Genomic DNA, 22,374 nt, shown 5'->3' with positions numbered 1-22,374 from the left:
CACACGGGCAAATTGTTGTTTTTCAAGTGTGCAGAAAGGTTATCTCAGGGGGTCATAACCTTACTGAGCTTACTGGGCAGTATGTGGGTCTCATGCCACCATTTTTTGGGGGCGGTGGGGACATGTCTCATGCTCCTGCTGCATGGTTTTGTTGCTAAGCAAGTCAGCTTGATTTTGTGGTTGAGCAAACCTGCCCTCTTGAGTGATCATTAACTTACAAGGGTCTCTCATATTTTTTCTACTTACACTCCCCCCGTGGAATTAACTACTGAATCACCTACTTTGTCCATTTACACTGTCCCTATCATCGAGAGCACAGAGTCTCAGCCACTCAGCCACTGAACCACCAGGGAAGCCCCATCTTCTACTCTTTACAGTATCGAACGAGAGCCAAAGAAGCTGGACAATGAGAGAAACTGTAGGAAGCAGCGTTCCAGGGACCAGTGGGCCGCAATCAGCCCTCATAGATAAATAACCATAAGGCTAAAATTCTGGACTTGTCATTTTTCCAGAACAATTGGAAGGTCTGGCCGCATTTGGCCTGTGTTCCCCCAGTTGGAGCTGAGTCGTGGCTGGGCCATAGCTCTCCTGCCCGCCATGGTGCCGTCTGCTTTCTCACCCATCTGTGTGCTTTGTTTGTAGCACTGTAACCAGGGAACGTGCCCCTGATCCCCCAGACATGCCCCTACGAAGTCAGGACTGGACCTCGGCTTGATGGAGCCTGTTCTGCCTTTCTGGTATTGAGTCTGCGGTCACAGGCTTAGGCTGTCCATTCCTCGGCTGTCTGTCCACCAGCCACCTTTTCTGATTCCAGCTGTTCCTTCTGTCCATCTTTCCCCCTAGGCAGGCCCCCTGTTCATGCTGATGTCAGTCCAATCACTGAGTGTCTGTGCATCCAGGCTGCCTCTGTCCACTGAGGTTGTTTCTAAGCCACCTCCACAGGCCCTGCAGTGCTCTGGAAGGAAATGCTCTGGGCTCAAATTCTGGTTCTGCCACTCACAGCTGGTGACCTGGGCAAGCCACTCACCCATCTCTACCTCTGTCTTCTCATCAGTAAAATGGACATAATACTATCAGTCCAGGAGGCTTGTTGGAAAGACCAAGTGAGCAGAGATGTGGAAGCATTTAGAATGGAGCCTGGAGCATGTTGATTCTCACCATGCTTTCTGAACTGCTCTGAGCCAGGGGCTGCCCCCGCCCAGGGCCCAGGTTGAGGGAAGGAGGCTGGAGGTGGCCTCTGTGGTGGTGGTGGTGGGGAGGCAGCCAGCACCCTGCTCTAGTCAGTGGCTGTCCTGCGGCTGTGTGGAATGGCAGATCTTCAGATTGTTCTAGTAAACTCAGAAATCCAGAGTCATTCAATCCCTTATTTTGCAAACGCTAGTAACTATCCTTTTTCTTTAAAAAAAAATTTTTTTTGAATGCTCTGAGCATTCATTGCAAGCCTTCCGCGGTCCCCCACTGCCTGTCCTGGTCTTGCGGGCCCCCGGCCACGGGCTCAGTCACTCCTGACAACTCCTCAGGGCTCCAGGCGCCTGCCTTTGTCCTGCCTCGGTCTGGAAAGCGCAGGGCAAAGGAATCGAACAAAGGTGGTCACTGTTACTGGTGCTGTCCCAGCGGTGGGGCCGCCACAAGTGCCCTCCTGGGACTGTCCCTCTGTCCCCTGCGTCCCCTGCCAGCCTCTCCCCTCCCCCGCCTCCAGCTCGTCCCAAGCCCGCCTGTCCCCAGCGCGGAGGCGGGCCAGTGGCAGAGTGGGCGAGCAGGCAGGATGCGCCCCGGGCGGCAGCCGCTGCCCGCCCCCTTGTTGCCATGGGCCCCCCACCAGGTGAGGAGGTGGGGCCATGTGGGCGGGGCTCAGGTCAGCCCATCTTCCCCTCCGGGGCCTGCTCAGAGTTCAAGTTCAAGTTCAGGGTTGGGGCTGGCCCGGGGCCTCTCCTACCGCCCTGGGGGAGATCATTGACGCTTCCTCTAACCCCTGCAGTAAGCCCAGGCTGGAATTTGGAGTTTGACCTTCGAGGAGCCTCTCTCAGCAGGCGGGGCAGGAGGGAAGGCCACCGCTGTCCTTTCAAACTCTGGCTGCGAGGGAAAAGGAACCCGGAAAGTTCTCCCACCTCACGGCCATCTCTGTCTCCGCCGCCGCCGCCGCCGGTACCCAGGGCAGGTTGGCCCTGCACCGAGACAGGTAAGACTCCGTCCGCCACTCCCGCAGTCCCCAAACTGATAACCATTCTGCACACAGGGGACAGCTACTCCGGGGACCGGAGGCAGCGCTGGCAAAGGACCGGGTGGTGGGCGCAGAGCTCCTCTTCTGGGAGGGGGCTAGTCCTGCCCCCCACACAGGGGCTGATGCAGCCCGAGCACCAGGCCGTGCTGGCGTCCCAGATCCTCCACTTACCCGGTTTCAGGCTCCTGGAGTGAACATTTCTCCTCATCTGTCAATTGACAGTGTGAACCTCAGCGCAGCCCAGCCCACAGGTGTAGTGGACTCATGAGGTCCCAGGAAATAAGCAGGTGCAAAAATACCTAAACAGCGAAACACTGCCGGGGGGTGGGGGTGAGGGGGTGAGGGGGTGGAGGGGGCACTGCCTGTGACTTCCATGCGACTGCTGTTAACTGCAAGCAAATAGGAGTCACTGATACATGGCAGGCACGTGCGGAGAGCTTTGCGTGGTGGACCGGAATGGCTGGCCCAGCCACCCTAACTCACAGCAGAGACCGATTCGGAAAGAAACGCGCCCAAGGCTGCACAGATAGTGAGCTGGAGAAGCTGAGACTCAGCTCCGACAGCCGCGAGCTTATCCACCAAGTCTGGTTTTCCAAAGGTGTCTTCATGACGATTCTGGGGAGCAGGTGGGAGATATGCTTTCCTTCACCGGACATCTTGAGGATATGACTTCGGGTGGTGGTCGGTGGGGGAGGGGGGTCACAATTTTGTGTGTGTGTGTGTATCTTAATTCCCTGACCAGGGATTGAATCTGCGCCCCTTGTATTGGAAGCGTGCAGTCAACCACTGAACCCCCAGGACAGTCCCAAGCTGGGTCACAATTGCGAGTATATAGCAAAGGCTCAGAAAATCCCCCATTTGTTTGTTATACAAGTCTACTCAGTGCATGGGGACTTCACAGGTGGCGCTAGTGGTAAAGAACCCACCTGCCGATGCAGGAGACATAAGAGACCCAGGTTCTATCCCTGGGTCGGGAAGATTCCCCTGGAGGAGGGCATGGCAACCCACTCCAGTATTCTTGCCTGGAGAATCCCATGGACAGAGGAGCCTGGTGGGCTCTAGTCTACAGGGTTGCAAACAGTCAGGTATGACTGAAGCGACTTAGCTCGCACACATTGAGTGCCTGCTCAGAGGACACAATGCGAGCCAGATGGACAGAGCCCCTGCCTTTGTGGAGCTTACAGTGCAGTGGGAACGAGTGGTAATGAGAGAATCGTACAAATCAGATGTCCTACTTGATTCAACAGTGATGGGAAGTCGTGCTTGTTATGATGGCAAATCATCCAACTTAGACTGAAGCCAAGAGAAGACTCCTCTGGGGCTGAGACAGTAGGGTGCCATCCGAAGAATGAGTAGGAGTTTGCCAAGCCAAGAGTGTAGGGAAGAGCATGGCAGGTGGGGGGAACAGAATGGCAAAGACCCTGAGGCAGAAGTAGACCAGGCTAGAAAGAAGACCAGGGTGAGATGGGGCTGGCAGAGCAAGACAGCAGGCACTGAGATGCTTTGAGCAGGAAAAGGAACCCATCTGATTTATGTTCAAAGATCTCTCTGGCTTCCATGTGAAGGGAGTGGATTCCAAGGAAGCAAGAGTGGCACTGGGGAGGCAAGATTCTTCCTCTGCACCAGACGCCAGTGATGGCGGCTTGAATGAAAGCCAGAGAATTAAAGTGAGGAAATAGATGGAGTCCAGCTCTGCTTTGGACATACAACAGAATGGAGTCAGAGGTCAATTCTGGGAGACTGAGATTCTGGGAGTTGAACAAGAGACACTATAATGTCCTTTTTGGTATGTTTGCCAGGCCTAGCATCTTTGGTGCTTAGACACAGTACCTGGATGTGCTCACAGGCCACTGGATGAGTGAATGAATGCAAGAATGAATGAATGCAAAATTGAATGAATGCAAGATTTGAGGATGACTCTCGGACTTCTGACCTGAGCAGCAGAGTGGATGAAGTTGCCGTTTAGGGAGATGGAATGGACTGGAAGCCCTTGAAGATCACCATCTCTATGTTGGATGAGTTACCTTTGAGATGACGGCTGAGACTCCATGAGAGATTCCATGCTGGCACTTGGGTGGACAGGTCTGGGCTCAGAAGGTGCCCTTTTGACATCTGTTCTCTCTAGGAGTCATGAGACAAGGTCATCACTGAAGTGGGGAAGGGGCTGGAGGGTCCCTTGCACTCACACCTGTTAACCCCACAGGGACTCTTTGTGGAAAGCTGTCAGGCCCTACCGTGCCCATGGTTTTCTAGCTAATGACCGGGGAGGTGGCTCTTTCCAACAGGCAAGGGACAGTCCCAGCCTCTGCTTCAGCCCAGAGACCCCCAGAATCTGTCCTCTGGTCTCTTTCTAGAGACCTGTTCCTAACAAACCGCGTGGCATTGGCTGTCTGGGCAGGCCAGAAGTGGTCCTCCTTCCATCCTCTGTTCTGCTGTTTGAGGCTCTGATGGCCCCGCTCAGCCTTTACAGTACTGACCCCCTCCCTCTGATGGGGCTGCCTCTACCATCAGCATCTTGAGCCAAAGGCCAGGCTTATGGCTGAAGAGGGGGCAGTTACCTTCACAGGGGAATGGAAGAAAAAGGTGTGAGGGGTTGCTGGCCCTGGGAGGTGCAGCCTGTGTGGCTCCGTGTGGTCACCTCTGCAATTTTCCGTGCTAAGGGCCCACGTGCCCAGTGGTAGTCAAGAACTTGCAGATCAAGCCCCAGTTGGAAGTCCCAGTTCAGTCATTTACCAGTGGCATGGCCTTGAGGCCCCAGCCTGGGCTTTCTATGGGGTTAACCAGAAACCCGACCTCTTAGGGGCGCTATGTGCTTAAAATGAGATTCATGCACGTGGAGGCCAGGATCTGCATGACCACAGAGTCCATGCTCTCTCTTCTTTTTCTTTCTTTTAATAGTTTTACAAGAAGAATGTGTTGGGACTTCCCTGGTTGTCCAGAGGTTAAGACTCTGTGCTTTGACCTGTGGTTTGATTAAGCTCTGTGGGTTCGATCCCTGGTTGGGGAACTAAGATCCTGCATGCTGCTCAGAGTGGCCAAAAAGTAATAAATAAATAAATAAATGCTTAATGAAAAAAAAAGAGAGAAGGACGAGGTGAGACCTAGTAGGTCTGATCACATTCTATAACGAACTTGATTAATGCTTTTAGCAAAACTGTGACATAAGCCTGATTAATATCCCCATTTTATAGATGCGAAAACTGAGCTTCAGAGAAGTTATTTGCTCAAGATCACAGCTAGTGAGAGGTAGAGCTGGGATTTGAACCGGGCAGTGCAGTTCTAACGTCTTTACAGGTGATCGAAGTGCATCTATTTCCCAGGGAGTTTTTAAAAACTCCAATAATTAAAATTTGTAGTTAGACAGTCATTGTCATCTTTACCCAGTGCAGAATTCTTCCCTGGTTTCTCTCTCCATCTCTCTCATTCTCTGTCCCTGTAATGGGTTTGTTATTCTTCAGCAAATAGGCCTGCATCCTGGCAAAATAGTTGGTACTATTTTTCCCATCAGCATGTACCCATATTTAACATACATGTATGGTTTTATGCTGTAAATCTTGTTCCGTTTGTCTCTTTTTCTTTCATTATGAAATGTTTCAGATGCACACACGTCGTAAAGAATAATGTGGGGGAAAAAAAATGTATCCCCACCAGTAGATGCACATAGAGGAGCCAGCCTGAGAAACCCGAATGCAGTGAAGACAGTCAGAGCCCCCACCCTGCTCTGGGCATGCTTGCCTGTCTTTGCCTAGCACTGGGGCTCGGAAAATTTCCACATCTGCTTTGGCAAGTTATGTAAGCGGCCAGAAGGAAAGGGTTGAGCAGCCATCTCTGCTTGCTGAATTTCCTCTGTTCTTGGGCCAGTTGGCAGCAGTAAGGGCAGGGTGTTCTTGCAAACAGGGCCGTTGTTAGAGTGCCTGCTTTGCACAGACTCCTGTTAACCCTGGCCTCCCACAGGGTGGTTCCGTCCTTGGAAGTGAAGCCCTCCGGGGCAGTGCAGAGGGTAGCTCTGGGCATGCAAGGGGCTGCAAGGGGCTGGGTAAGATCTCACGAGGATAGGGGCCAGTTTCCCTGTCATCACCACTTTGTCCCCCAGGCCTAGCACAGAGCCTGGCACACAGCTGGTGCCTAATAAATGTTTGTGGCAAAGATACAAGTAGATGGAGGGAAGAGTGAAGGAGGGGAGGATAGAAAGAAGGAGAGAAGGGCAGAGAGGAAAAAAGAGACAAGTCAGTATAGGGTAACAGTGAGCTTCAATTCAGGACCTGAGTTCGAATCCCACCTCTGCACTTCCTATGACCCAGAGCCCAGTGGCACAGCTGTGACCTGAACCCAGCTCACTCTTACTTCACTGTGGCTCCATTTCCCACCTGTAAAATGAAAGTATAACCTGGGTTATACCTGGGTGGCTCAGTGGTAAAGAATCTGCTTGCCAATGCAAGAGACTTGGGTTCAGTCCCTGGGTTGGGAAGATCCCCTGGAGAAGGAAATGGCAACTCACTCCAGGATTCTTGTCTGGGAAATCCCTTGGACAGAGGAGCCTGGTGGGCTACAGTCCAGGGGGTCACAAAGAGTCAGACACAACTCAGACTGAACAATAGCAACAAGTGTGTTTGCCTCACTGAGCTGACCAGGATGAGTAAGAGAATCAATGCAAACTGAGTTCCAGGCCCGCAACTTCAATAAATAGCTTTAGAGATGATCCCTGTTACAGTGATAGCGTGGCTTTGCTGTACGAGGGCATGTGGAGGGCTCCCCTGGGACAGGTGGCCAAGACTCCAGCACTTGGGTTCTGCAGCCTCTCTGGTCCATGTTGCTAGCTCCTATTCCCATCCTGAAGAAAGCCATGCATCCTGGCCACCGGCAGGGCCCCACCTCCCTGGGACTCGAGAAGAGCCTGGAGTCAGTGCCAGCCTCCCAGAGCCGGTGATGAATGGCTTGTTTATCTGCTCCTGCCCCTCTCGGTGCCTGGCAGGCAGAGGCCTGGAAGGGGCAGCTGGGAGCGGGGCTGTGGACGGGGGAGGGCTGGCTCACCAGTCTGTCTAATGCCCCTGCTTCCTTCCTCCCCTTCCTCCCTTTCAGACCTGCAGAGTTTTAGGACAAGCTGCCCCACTCCCAGTTCAATATAAATCTCTACCTTAAGCTGCTTTCTCCACTCTTAGTCCCCATCTTCCTCAAGTCCCCAGTTTTGGAAGCAGCAGGGTACTTGAAAGCAGTTGAAGTGTTTGAAAATGCAGTCTCTGAACCCTCCTATGCTGTTGGTGGGACTATAAATTGGTGTAACCACTATGGAGAACACTGTGGAGGTTCCTCAAAAAGCTAGAGTTAACATATGATCCAGCAATCCCACTCCTGGGCACATATTCAGAGAAAACTTGAATTCAAAAGGATACATGCAATATTCATAGCAGCTCTGTTTACAGTAGCCAAGACACAGAAGTGTCTATCAACAGAGTGGATAAAGAAGATGTGGCACATATATACACAGTGGAATAGTACTCAGCCATAAAAAAGAATGAAATAATACGATTTGCAGCAACATGGGGGGACCTAGAAATGATCATACCAAGTGAAGTAAATCAAGCACTTACTGGTGGAATCTAAAAAAAATGAACAAATTAATCTACATATGAAACAGACACAGACGTAGAAAACAAACTTATGATTACCAAAGGGAAAAGAGGAGAGATGAATTAAGAGTTTAAGAGTAACAGATATACTACTATATATAAAACAGATAAACCATAAGGGCCTACTGTATTGAACTATGTTCAATATCTTGGAGTGACCTATAATGGAAAAGAATCAGAAAAAGGATATATATCACTTTGCTGCACACCAGAAACTAACACAATGCTGTAAATCAGCTATGTTTTAATAATGATCATTTTTTAAAAAGGATGGTCAGGGAATCCCCTGGTAGTCCAGTGGTTAGGACTCCATGCTTTCACTGCTGAGGATGAGGGTTCAAACTAAAATCCCACAAACTGCATAGTCAAAAAAAAAATTGAAAAATAAAAATCATAAAACACATAGTTCTGCAATCAGATCTGGAATTGAGCCCCGCCTGGGGCACTCAGTCATGCGACACCACTTCCTTGTCTGTGGAGTGGCGGTAAGAACACTGCTTAACCAAGAAGGGCTTCACCCTCGAGTCAGACCTTAAGGACCATCTAGCCCCCTTGTTTTCTAGCCTCCAAATCTGCCTCCTGGTTAGAGCCTCCTTTATGAATCTCTGCTTCCACCCTTGGGAGCGCTCCAGCACAGTCTTCCCTTCCCACTTTCTCCTTGCGAGTTTTCTGGTTCAGTTAGGTTATTACCATCCCATTGGACTGATGACAACGATCATAAAACCTAAGCGTGACTGAGGCAGGGAGGGCTGAGGGATGACCTGGGATGGAATTTGGGCTTCTGTTACATACTCCTGCCTTCGAGCTGGGTCAGTGAGTTGGGTTTGCCTGATATCGGCTGGTCCATCTTCCTTCCTTCCCTCCTTCTCTTGTCTGTCCATCTTTGGATCAGTGTTATGGATCAGTGGTTGGTTGGATCTTCTCACAGGTCTGAGAAGCTGTGAGCATCCTCTCAACAGAAGAGCAAGGCCCAGGCCCAGGGAGAGACGTTCAGTACTGCACTTGCTGTGGGAAGGGATGTCAAAGGTTACTGAGCGCCCCCCTGAGGCGTCTTCTCTAAATGAATGTCTCTAGTCTCCTGGGTTCTAAGGCAGTGCTTCTCAACACAGGGGACATTTGTGGCTGCCGCAGCTGTGGACACCTGCTGCTGGCCTCGAGTGGGTGGCTCCCAGGGATGCTGCTAAACGTCTACAATGCACCAGGCAGCCCCCTCATAACAAGGAATTCAGTTCAGTTCAGTTCAGTTCAGTCGCTCAGTTGTGTCCGACTCTTTGCGACCCCATGAATCACAGCACGCCAGGGCTCCCTGTCCATTACCAACTCCTGGAGTTCACTCAGACTCATGTCCATTGAGTCGGTGATGCCATCCAGCCATCTCATCCTCTGGCGTCCCCTTCTCCTCCTGCCCCCAATCCCTCCCAGCATCAGAGTCTTTTCCAATGAGTCACTCTTCGCATGAGGTGGCCAAAGTACTGGAGTTTCAGCTTTAGCATCATTCCTTCCAAAGAAATCCCAGGACTGATCTCCTTTATTATTATTATTTTTTTCTGATCTCCTTTAAAATGGACTGGTTGGATCTCCTTGCAATCCAAGGGACTCTTAAGAGTCTTCCCCAACACCACAGTTAAAAAGCATCAATTCTTCGGCACTCAGCTTTCTTCACAGTCCAACTCTCACATCCATACCTGACCACTGGAAAAACCATAGCCTTGACTAGATGGATCTTTGTTGGCGAAGTAATGTCTCTGCTTTTGAATATGCTGTCTAGGTTGGTCATAACTTTGCTTCCAAGGAGTAAGCGTCTTTTAATTTCATGGCTGCAGTCACCATCTGCAGTGATTTTGGAGCCCAGAAAAATAAAGTCTGACACTGTTTCCACTGTTTCCCCATCTATTTCCCATGAAGTGATGGGATCAGATGCCATGATCTTCGTTTTCTGAATGTTGAGCTTTAAGCCAAGTTTTTCACTCTCCTTTCACTTTCATCAAGAGGCTTTTTAGTTCCTCTTCACTTTCTGCCATAAGGGTGGTGTCATCTGCATATCTGAGGTTATTGATACTTCTCCCGGCAATCTTGATTCCAGCTTGTGCTTCTTCCAGCCCAGTGTTTCTCATGATGTACTCTGCATATAAGTTAAATAAACAGGGTGACAATATACAGCCTTGATGTACTCCTTTTCCTATTTGGAACCAGTCTGTTGTTCCATGTCCAGTTCTAACTGTTGCTTCCTGACCTGCATACGAGATCCAAAATTCCAATAGTGTTGCAGATGAAAAGCCTTGCTTTAAGAACCAGGAATGTGTCACCCAGGTGACCAGGCTACTCTACCTTTGGGCAGCTCTGGTAAGAAGCAGGAAATGGCTCCCCAGTTCTTCCCCTCTCTCAGTTAATCTCCAGGTTCTATCAGTTCTGGGGCTTTCCTGGTGGCTCAGTTGGTAAAGAATCTGCCTGCAATGCAGGAGACCCCGGTTCGATTCCTGGGTCTGGAAGATCCCCTGAAGAAGGGATAGGCTACCCACTCCAGTATTCTTGGACTTCCCTGGTGGCTCAGATGGTAAAAAATATGCCCACAATGCAGGAGACTTGGGTTTGATCCCTGGGTTGGGAAGATCCCCTGGAGGAGGTCATGGCGACCCACTGCAGTATTCATGCCTGGAGAATTCCATGGACAGAGGAGCCCGGTGGGCTACAGTCTGTAGGGTCGCAGAGAGTCAGACATGACTGAGTGACTAAACACAGCACAGCACACAGAACCTATCTGCAGTTTGCACAAAACAAGTGTTCTGGGTTTTCCTTTACATTAAAATCACAGACAACTATATTCTATATCTTATAATAACCTATAATGGAAAAGAATCTGAAAATATTTATCACTTTGCTATATACCTGAAACTAACAACATTGTAAATGAACTGTACTCAATTTTTTTAAAAATGGTTTAAAAAATGTACTGGCTTTTTATTTTATCGGGGCTGTCTCTGATATTTCTCAGAGGGCTCTATAAAAACATGGTATATCATGGGAGTTGTTTGGATTTCTTTATAACATTTAAAATCACAAAGCATTTTTTTTTTTTCAGATTTAAACATTCTGGTTTTCCTCTGTAGAGTCACACTTTATTCTGTGCTTCTGGAATCAAATGGATTCCAGTTTTCTTATTTCTCTTAAATTCAAAGCTTACTCAGTATAATAGGTAAAAGGATCTGACTCCCCCTTTGCGTCAGATGGAGCAGTTATATGTTGAATTATCCATCATTTTAACCATAAATTGCTGTTCTTTTATTTCTCTTTTATAATAGAGCTTTATATTGATTTTTTAAATGTGTGTAGGTAGGTAACATTATCTGTGAGTTTCATTTCAGTATTCAGTAAAAAGAGTATTATAAAATATTTGTTATAGAAACAGGGGATAATATCTGAAGGTGATGATATCTGCTTTCTGTAGAAAGAAAACTACTGACCTTAGAGAATCCTTTGAATGTCATCAAAGAGCTGGTTTAATGCCTTCATAGATAATGAGCCTCACTGCCCACTTCCCTGCTCCCAATCTTAATCCTCAGGGAAGAATCTGATGGTTCCTTAAGCATGACATGCTTATTCACATCTTAATGTCTGTAGATACTGTTGCCTTAGCCTGGAATGTACCTGCATCCCTGCTCATGGCGTGTAGGACCACCTACGCATTCTTCAAAACCCAGCTCATATACTATCATCTCTTTTCCTCCATGTAAAATTAGGTGGTCTTTGCCTCACTGCCTATTGTAGAAAATTAGTAATAGTGATAATAGCTATAATTTACTGAGCACAGCTGTGTGTGGCATTGTTCTCCACACTTTACAGGTACTAGATCATGACGATCTGTGAAATGTAACCTCTTATTGTCCCATTTTCAGATGGGAATGCAAAGAATTAGAGAAGTTAGGGAATTTGTCCAAGCTCTCAGGGTCAGTAAGGGGTGGAGCCAACTGGATGACTCTTAGGCTTGAATCCTTAATATGTCTGTCATTATACACACCCACTTGTATGAAACATTATATTGTGTTATTATCTATGAGTTGTGTTACCCCATTATTGGGCTGCCCACTTTGCAAGGTTATAAACACTTAGGATGATGCCTGTCATGTTGCAGGTGCTATATACATGTTTATTAAAGAAACACATTTCAACTTCCCTGATGGTCCAGTGGCTAAGAATCCACCTTCCAACGCATGGACACAGGTTCCATTCCTGGTCCTGGGAGATTCCACATGCCATGGGACAACTAAGCCTGTGAGCCATAACTACTGAGCCTGTGCTCTAGAGCCTGCGAGCCACAAATACTGAAGCCTGTGCACTCTAGAGCTGGTGCTCTGCAACAAGAGAAGCGACCACAATGAAAAAACCGTGCACTGCGAGGAGAGAAAGATCACTCGCAACAACAAAGACCCAGTGCAGCCAAAGTAAAAAATAAATACAAATTTAAAAATAAATAAACATACACATTTTATGGGCATATCCAGCAGTGAAACAAGATTGTATTGACTGGCTGAGCCTTAGGCAAAATTGCTGGCTTGACTTTCACCTGGCTGTGAGGTACCAGGGAAACAGACTGACTCGGGTGTCCTGTTTTTCTCTCACTCCTGGATACGTGAAAGAGGGTGGTGAGACATCTATATTACTTAAGCTGTTTGTTTTTCTTTGTATTTTGCCAAGTGAGCGGTGGGGTTGGTGAACATTAACTGTAGATTGGATGTGACTTCCTTGTAAATATTTGGTGAATGACAGAGAGAACGGATGGATTTGCCTTCCTGAGGTCTGTCTCCATCACACATCCTTCCACATGTGTCTTCCTGCTTGGTTGCCCAAGGAGACAGTTACAGAGAGGGTGAGGAGAGTGGCACCGGGTCCTGGCATGTGACACACATTTGCACTTCCACAGCGTTGCAAGAGTTCGTTCAGGACCATGGAGAGCAGCGCCAGCAGCCCTCCACTCACACAGTCAGATCCCCTGGAGGCGTTTCCCCGGAGGACGCTGGAAGCAGGTGACATCGCAGTGCTGGTTCTATATTTCCTCTTTGTCCTGGCTGTTGGACTATGGGTAAGTCAAGTCAGAGGGAGAGACTGGCTCAAGGTTTTACAGTAAGTAGAACTTGATTCTTTTTTATTTTTATCTTTGGCCACACTGCATGGCTTGTGGGTTCTTAGGTCCCCAACCAGGGATCACATCCATGCCCCATGCAGTGAAAGTGTGGAGTCCTAACTGCTGGACCACCAGGGAAGTCCTAAGAGTCAAGGTTTTCAAGTCAGACAGGATTGGGATCAGGATTAGGGAGTACAGGCAGAGTTAGAATAAGGGTTAGAGTTGCTGGGAATCTGTAATTTCACAAGAGAATCAGGAGACTCTGATGTAGTACTGGTTTGGGGAGCCCTGGATTTAGATGATCCCTTTTAGCACCAGGAGTTCTTTACTCTTGGAAAATACTTCCCATGTCAGGATTCAGCAGGAATGAGCCAAAGTATCTGTTTGCTATAGTAAGATCTTTTGCAGGGATGAAAAGATATCATTTCATGTCATCTCTCATCCAGTAAGACTCCTCTTACCAATATCTGCACCCAGAGCTGGAAGAAGTTACAACTTATCCAAGATCACTTAGTGGTTTAAATGTCTCTGTTAAAGTACCTTTAGGGCCAAGAAGCTCACTCCCAAAGAGCTCTGAAATCAGGCTGACCTGGGCTTGAGTTCTCAGTCTTCCTCTCTGTAGAAATATGGCACTAGATAAGGGACTACTTCTGAGCCTTGGTTTGTTCGTGTATTAGATTGGCTTGATGATACCAACCTCATAGAAACTGAAAGTGAAAGTTGCTCAGTCCAACTGTTTGTGACCCCATGGACTGTAGCCCTCCAGGCTCCTCTGTCCATGGAATTCTTCAGGCAAGAATACTGGAGTAGGTTGCCATTCCCTCCTCCAAGGGATCTTCCCAACCCAGGGATGGAACCTGGGTCTCCTGCATTGCAGGCAGATTCTTTACCATCTGAGACACCAGAGAAGCTCTCACAGGAGTTGGTGAGGATTAAAATGAGATGATGCTTCAAAATGCTTACTGCAGAGCCTGGCACATAGTGAGTGACTGAATGAAAGTCACTCAGTCGTGTCGGACTCTTTGCAATCCCATGGACTGTAGCCTCCAGGCTCCTTTGTCCATGGAATTCTCCAGGCAAGAACACTGGAGTGGGTTGCTACTTCTTCAGAGGATCTTCCCGACGCAGGGGATAGAACCCAGGTCTCCTGCATTGCAGGCAGATTCTTTACCGTCTGAGTCACCAGGGCAGCCCCCGGGTACATAGTACTGATACTCAGTAAATGACATCCAGTGTGGGCTGTCACAGACAAAGCATGGTCTAAAACTCAGATGTCTAGGGGGACCTAGTAGGTTATTATACATGTGTGAGGCAGGGAGTTGTAGGGGGTGATGACCTCAACAGTTTGTCTCCTCTAAGGGATTCAAATGAAAATCTTAAAAACCAGACATCAAACAGGGACTTCCATGGAGGACCAGTGGTTAAGAATCCGCCTTCAAATGCAGGGAACACAGGTTCGATCGCTGGTAGGGGAACTAATATCCCATCTGTTACTGAGCCCGTGTGCCACAACCAGAGAGAAACCTGGGTGCCACAACCAAAACTCCACACGGCCAGAAACAAATACATAAACAGAAAAAACAAACCATGGGTCAAACAAAACATGTTTGATCTAAAAAGTACAACAAGCTAGTGAAAATAACTAAAAAGAAGTAAAAGGACTTCCCTGGCTGGATGTGGGTTCCATCCTTGGTCAGGGAAGTAAGATTTCACGTGCCTCATCATCAAAAAAGCAAACAAAAAACCCCCACATAAAACAGAAGCAATATTGAAACAAATTCCATAAAGAATTTTAAAAATGATCCACATCAAAAAACAATCTTAAGAAAAAAAATAAAAAGAACAAAAAAGTAGGATCACAGATGTAGAGAAGGAACTAGCGGTTATCAGTGGGGAGAGGGGAGGAGAAACAGAGGAGTAGGGCATTAAGAGGTACAAACTATTATGCATAAAATAAGCTGCAAGAATATATTGCACAATACAGAGGATATAGCCAGTATTTTATAACTATAAATGGAGTACAACCTTTAAAATTGTAAATCACCTATAACTTATATGATATCATACATCACCTATACTAATTTTTTGAAGGACCTGAGAGGCTTTTTTTTTTTATTTAAAATTTTTATTTTGGGGCCTCACCACAGTGCATATAGGATCTTAGTTCCCTAACTAGGGAAGTAGAAGAAAAGAGTCTTAGCCTCTGAAACACCAGGGAAGTCCCTCACTTAAAAAAAAAAAAAATTACAGTTAAGGGACTTTCCTGGTTGTCCAGTGGTTAGAACTCTGTGCTCTCACTGCTGAGGACCCAGGTTCCATCCCTCGTTGGAGAACTTAAATCTCACAAACTGCATGGTGCAAAAAATAGTGAAGTAAGATATTTCATGCAAATAATGGCCATGGGAAGTATTGCTCAGGGACTCTTACAAAAACAAACAAAACCCCATACCAAACAAACTCCAAAATATATTTGATGTCTGAATCTGGCTTGCTGGACTCCCGGGTTATAATCTGGGACTAGACCATCTGGGGGTGCCTCTGATTACTAACACTTCCTTTACCCACTGCTCTTCTCTGTTTCAGTCCACAGTGAAGACCAAAAGAGACACCGTGAAAGGCTACTTTCTAGCTGGAGGCAACATGCTGTGGTGGCCAGTAAGTAGTCTTTGGTTCAATTAAAAGACTCTTCAAGTCCTGATACTCTGTCTAGCCTTTGCTTTCTCAGGACTCTCTGGTTCCATGTTGTCTGGAAGTCACAGTCTAAACTAGAGAAGACTTAGCTCCAACTCGAAATTGTTTGAACAAAAAGAATCCATCAGCTCACCTAAGGGAAAAACCTAGAGTTGGTCTGGTTTCAGGTATGGCAGGGTATAGGGGCGCAAGTGATCCCTGGGACCTGGTTTCTCCCTCTGTTTATTCCATCTATCTGTCTATCTATCTGTCTTTCTATTAATATCTATCTTTCTATCTATCTGCCTGTCTATCTGGGCTTCCCTGATGGCTCAGAGGATAAAGAATCCACTTGCAATGCAGGAGACACAGAAGATGTGGGTTCAATCCCTGGGTTGGGAAGATCCCCTGGAGGAGGAAATGGCAACCCACTCTAGGATTCTTGACTGGGAAAATCCCATAGACAGAGGAACCTGGTGTGCTACAGTCCATAGGGTCGGGAAGAGTCAGACACAGGGCTGAGCGATGAAGCACACACATTTATCCATCTATCCATTATTTGTCTATTATCTATCTATCTCTATCAGCATCTCTTCTTCTGGAAGGGTGCCATTCCCAAACAGGCTCAACTTCATGTCAACAAGATGATGGCCACTCCTCCAGACTTTCCATCCTCTCTGTCTCCAGCCTAGCATGGGAAGAGCACCTGCCTCCATGGCAGGATCCCTGGAAAATATGTGTCCCAAGCCCATTTCTGTGTTAGTCACTGTGACCAAGGTAGTTTGCTGTGTTAAGTAACTCAAGTGTGGGTCACACACTCAGCACCTTATCTGGAGGGCGTGGAGCCTGCTCTGAGGTGTATGTGATGAGAAATAAGAAGGGCTAGACCCTGAAGGACAGCAGGAGACCATTACTGAGACAAGGTAGAAAGAATGTTGAGAACCCAAATAACAAATACAACAGCCCAATTAGTATTCTCTATTCAAGGGGAGCTAAAGGCATTGCTAAATACATTGTTGTTGTTGTTAGGTCATTCAGTCATGTCCTGCTCTTTGTGAGCCCATAGACTGCAGCACGCCTGGCTTCCCTGTCCTTCACCATCTCTGGGAACCCACTCAAACTCATGTGTGTTGAGTCAGTGATGCCATCCAACCATCTCATCCTCTGTCCCCTTCTCCTCCTGCCTTCAATCTTTTCCAGCATCAGGGTCTTTTCTAATGAGCTGGCTCTTCACATCAGGTGGCCAAAATATTGGAGCTTCAGCTTTAGCATCACTCTTTCCAATGAATATTCAGATTAGTTTCCTTTAGGATTGACTGGTTTGGTCTTTTGCAGTCCAAGGGACTCTCGACAGTTTTCTCCAACACCACAGTCCAAAAGCGTTAATTCTTCGGTACTCAGTCTTCTTTACTGTCCAACTCTCACATCCATACATGACTACTGGAAAAACCATAGCTTTAACTAGATGGACCTTTGTTGGCAAAGTAATGTCCTTCCTTTTTAATGCACTATCTAGGTTTGTCATAACTTTTCTTCCAAGGAGCAAGCATCTTTTAATATCATGGCTGCAGTCACCATCTGCAGTGATTTTGGAGCCCAAGAAAATAAAATCTGTCACTGTTTCCATTGTTTCTCCATCTATTTGCCATCTATTTGAAGTGATGGGATTGGATGCCATGATCTTAGTTTTCTGAATGTTGAATTTTAAGCCATGTTTTTCACCCTTCTCTTTCACCTTTGTCAAAAGACTCTTTAGTTACTCTTTGCTTTCTACCATAGAGGTAGATTCATCTGCATATCTGAGGTTATTAATGTTTCTCCTTGCAATATTGATTCCAGCTTGTGCTTCATCCAGCCCAGCATTTCGCATGATGGACTCTGCATATAAGTTAAATAAACAGGGTGACAGTATAGAGCCTTGAGATACTCCTTTCCTAATTTGGAACCAGTCTGTTGTTCCATGTCCGGTTCTAACTGTTGCTTCTTGACCTGCATACAGGTTTCTCAGGAGGCAGCTAAGGTGGTCTGGTATTCCCATCTCTTGAAGAATTTTCCACAGTTTGTGGAAATACACACATGCACACATATGTGCACACATGTATACACATATGCACACACACATATGCACATAGGCCTCTGCTTCATGGGTCCTGAGTAAGGAATCAGGAATGATCATTTTATTCATGATCTTCTATTATAATTGTTAAATCTCCCAAATAAAAAGAGAGAAGACATTTCCCATTTGCAGGGAGTCCAAAAGATGTAAGATACAGAGAGATAACAGGTATCTGAGCCTCTGGTCAATACGATGTCTGAAGACAATGACCACACTGTTCTCAAAAGATACCAAAAATGAGCTCTGCATTATATATTCAGTGAATTCATTAGAACAGTTCCCTGTCCAGCACTGCACCAAACAGAGGAGACCTCACTGAGCTTGTCTTCACCCTCACGGAGCCTGTAATCTAGTGCAGCGTTTCCTAAGTGTGAAGAACGGGTGCACCGCGATTTTTCAGTTGTGCAGACACAACACTGAGTAACGTCAGATTACGTCGTGGGAACATTCCCTTTCCTATTCTCAGTCAGTCCTTTTGGTTACATAAAAGAAAGTCACAGTTTGCTACTAAGATGGCTTTACCGGTCTTTTAGCACGGACTAATCTGTGTTTAACAAAGAGAATGCAAGCTTCAGGGTAAGTAAATTTGGTAGTCTGGAGAACCTAGATAGAATTTTATAACTTTTTTTTTCATTTTCATTTTATTTGTATGGTTCTTTTCTATGTAAAGCAAGTGATACTGGTTTTCCACATAAAGTTGTAAATACATATATATGCATGTATCATATTAATATATAATAATTGGTTAAATAATAAAATACATAATCATATATATAAGTTAAAGAAGTCAGTATAAGGTAAAATGTTGAGTAAATACCAGTGCAGGTGTAGTGGACATAGAGATGGCTACAAAAGAAGTACTCAGTGACTGAATTTTTTCTTTACGGTTTTTACTGAAATTGTTGCAATATTGTTTCTGTTTTGTGTTTTGGATTTTTGGCCATGAGGCATGTGGGATCTTAGCTCCCCACATCCTGTGCATTGGAAGGTGAAGTCTTAGCCACTGGACCACCAGGGAAGTCCCGCAATGATTGAACTTTAAGAAATACTGGTCAAATGGTCTTTATCATGAGTGATGCTGGGCTCAAAAAAAAAAAAAAATTCAGTTGGAATATAGCTGCTCACCTAAGTATGCCTGCTTTTGCATACTTGTATCCATTTCTTTGCTCATATTCTTGGATGACCCTTCTCCAGGTCAAGAAGAAAAGGGCAGTTGTGGAACTTTCTTTGCTTTCTTCACTCCGGAGAATGATGTCAACGAAAAGGAGGGGTGGTTAAGAGAAAGGGCTTTGGAACAAGTGCATCAGTTAGCTATTGCTCCTAAGAAGCCACCCATAAATGTAGTTGCTCACAACCACTACAGTGTATTAATTTTTTTAATTTATTTTTTAAAAGCTGAAGTATAGCTGACTTACAATGTTATGTTAATTTCTGCTGTATACCAAACTGACTCTGTTATATATAGATACAGTATATACAGTATATTATATCTTTGTAAAAGATTAATTTTTGGTTATGCTGCGTCTTCATTGCTCCACTTGGGCTCTCTCTAGTTGCCGTGAGTGGGGGCTGCTCTTCACTGCAGTGCACGGGCTTCTCATTACAGTGGCTTCTCTTGTTTTGGAGCACAGGCTCTAGGCACACAGGCTCCGTAGTTACAGCTCGTGGGCTCTAGGGTGAGGACTCAGGAGTTGGGGTGCACAGGCTTTAGCTGCTCAGTTCCACAGCATGTGGATTCTTCCCAGACCAGGGATCGAACCCATTTCTCCAGCACTGGCAGGCAGACTCTCACTCACTGTACCACTAGGGAAGTCTCAGTGTATTATTCTAATGATTGCATGGTAGAGTGGGTGGTTCCTCCTCTGCTCTTTAGCACTTTAGCTCTTTGGCTGCATTTAGCTGTTGGCTGGATGGGCTAGACACCAAGACGGCCCCATCCACAGATGTGGCTCTGGTGGGGATGGCTAGAAGGCTGGGGCTTCACTCTCTACATGCCCCTCATCGTTTAGTGACCCAGCCCAAGGTTTTTACAAGGCGTTTGACTCGAAAGGGCAAAAATGAAAGCTGCCGGGCTGCTGAGCCTTGACCTGGAAGTCACACAGCATCACTTTCACTGCATCATATCGGTCAAAACAAGCCATCAGCCAGTGTGGGTTCTTTATGGGAAGAGCGGAAAAGTCACATTTCAGAGGAACAGGCAGGGTGGTGTCATTGGGAATGGCAGAGTAAAGATCTTTGAAATTTCCTCCAGAGAGCTTTTTTTTTTTTTTAATTATTGAAATATTTCTTTACTTTATTCATTTTGGGTTGTGCTGGGTCTTTGTTGCAGCGTGGGCTTTCCCTGGTTGTGGTGAGCAGGGGCTCCTCTTCATTGCAGTGTGCAGGCCTCTCATTGTGGCGGCTTCTCTTGTTGCAGAGCTCAGGCTCTAGAGCACGTGACCTTCAGTAGTTGCCGTGCATGGGGTTTGTTGCTCCCCAACATGTGGACCCTTCTCAGGTCCAGGATCAAACCTGTGTCCCCTGCATTGGCAGACAGATTCTTATCTACTGTACCGCCAGGGAAGCCCCCATGTGTGTGTGTTAAGTCACTTGAGTCGTGTCTGACCCTGTGTGACCCTATGGACTATAGCCCGCCAGGCTCCTCTCTCCATGGGATTCTCCAGGCAAGAATACTGGAGTGGTTGCCATTTTCTTCTCCAGGGGATCTTCCTGACCCAGGGATTGAACCTGTGTCTCTCATGTCTCCTGCACTGGCAGGCAGGTTCTTTACCAGGGAAGCCCCCAGGGAGCTTTAATTCAAGAAAAACAACTGAATCGCAATAAGAACAGGAAGCTTTGTCGTGTTTCACCTGGCTCTATTCCCATCCCCTTCTCTTCAGCTCTGCAGTAGTCTTGAAGACCAGTAGGTTAGAACAGGATTGGATCTTGTTCAAAGCCTCATTCTCATATTATTGCCAGTGTTTTACTCTAGAATGCACCCTTTGTACAACTTGTCTTTATTTGATCCAAATCAATGATCATGCAGCATGAGCAGCTTTTTTATCCAGAGGTGTTAGTTAAAAAACCATCAATTTGACATTGCAGCTGCCTGAGCTAGTAAGGGAATTAAAAGGGCACATTAGGTAGTGTCTATTTAACACAAATAGTAACAGTCCCTAAACTGAACTATAGATTCAACACAATCCCTGTCATAATTCCATCTGCATCACACACCCCCTCCTTTTTTTTGCAGAAATTGGTAAGGCAATCCTAAAATTCAGATGGAAACACCAGGGACCCAGAATAGCTGAAACAAACTTGAAAAGGAAGAAAAAAGTTGGAGGATTTAGGACTTCTCTACTTCAAAACACTACTAAGCTGTAACACTCACGTGATACTGACAAACCAACGCATAGAGTCAGATGAAAACCAGGGACTAGAAAGTCAACGGGAGGCACCACAGTCCCCTCGCAAAGAGTTCCCGCTCTCTCCCCCCATCATCTGTCTCTATCTTTGTCTCTATCTGGTTCTGTCCTCCCTTGAGCTGCCTTTTTCTGCAAGTCTTCTCCATTCTCCTCTCAGAGTGGCAGACATGAATGTGCTATTCACCCCGCTCCCCATCCCCTTGCTACACACACACTGCCCTGGGTTACATGCCCCCAAGTCTAAGGGACCAGCAAAGATGATTTCCCAGGTCCAGATTCCCAGGAGAGAGAATGTAATTGGCTCAACTTGGGGCCAGGTGCCCAAGTCTGTCTTATGTAATCAATGAAGTCCAGGAATTGGGGTCCTCAAGAACTGTTCTGCTCACTTAAAGTTCTACTAGAAGGGCTCTCCACTTTGCCAAGTGAGAAGTGGAACTGAGGAACAACACAGGCTTCCTGATTCTCATCCTGGAGCACTTTCTTCAACACCTGTTATCCTCCCTAACCCCTAGGGATGCTGCATACAGTTGTTCAGTTGTGCACTGCACAAGCCTAGTGGGGGGCACAATTTACATTTTAGGCATCCTAGATATGCATATTTGTTATGTCAGTTTCCTAAAGGTGGAAGTAAAAGAGTCTCGGAGAAGAGGTTTTTATTGCTAGATAAACTAGGGATGGCCCCACTTTCTCCTTTTGTCTTGGTCCCTTTGGAGTATGGGAAGAAGGGGAGTGGGAAGAAGCCACCGCAGAGCTTGGCTGCAAGATCTGACCTGTCCGTCTCCCCACAGGTGGGTGCATCCTTGTTTGCCAGCAACGTTGGAAGTGGACATTTTGTTGGCCTGGCAGGGTCAGGTGCTGCTGCGGGTCTTTCTGTAACTGCTTACGAGCTTAATGTAAGTATGTTTCCAGGGCAATGTCAGTTCAAGATTACCTAACAGGTGGATCCTGGGCAGGGGGCAGCTTTATGCATGCTCTGCTCTTCTAAATATAGTGGTGCTTTATGAAGAAACAAGCAGGAAGCATCAAGGGCATCCCTGGTTAGCAAAAATCAATTTGATCTACAAGTCATATTGCAGGCTTCCCCGTGTTTGCTTGATGGGAGTCCATAAGGCAAATATATGTGTAAAGAAGGCACGAGTCTCTTCTGTGCAGAGGCAGAAGATACAAGGTTTTGTGGGACTGGGGGGTGTTTCTGTATATTAGATATCAATTGCCCA

At 46.7% G+C, this 22,374-nt stretch overlaps 1 protein-coding gene across 2 annotated transcripts in view; it reads left to right on the top strand.

Annotated features, from left to right (window-relative positions):
* Positions 1–1,681: 1,681 nt before the first annotated feature.
* Positions 1,682–22,374, top strand: part of SLC5A11 (solute carrier family 5 member 11) — a 57,133-nt gene continuing 36,440 nt past the window's right edge. The window contains exons 1-5 of one of the 2 annotated variants that reach the window (XM_006071149.4): positions 1,682–1,822; positions 1,979–2,179; positions 12,767–12,925; positions 15,551–15,622; positions 21,946–22,050. In XM_006071149.4, the coding sequence (XP_006071211.4) occupies positions 12,791–12,925; positions 15,551–15,622; positions 21,946–22,050 (312 nt within the window). In that variant the 5' untranslated portion in view covers positions 1,682–1,822; positions 1,979–2,179; positions 12,767–12,790. Of the gene's footprint in view, positions 1,823–1,878; positions 2,180–12,766; positions 12,926–15,550; positions 15,623–21,945; positions 22,051–22,374 lie in introns of those variants that run through there. The other variant, XM_025274625.3, reaches the window with a different exon arrangement.

Source organism: Bubalus bubalis, chromosome 24, assembly GCF_019923935.1.
Source record: "Bubalus bubalis isolate 160015118507 breed Murrah chromosome 24, NDDB_SH_1, whole genome shotgun sequence".
NCBI classification, from domain to species: Eukaryota; Metazoa; Chordata; class Mammalia; order Artiodactyla; family Bovidae; genus Bubalus; species Bubalus bubalis.
This window is presented reverse-complemented; position numbering and strand designations above follow the sequence as displayed.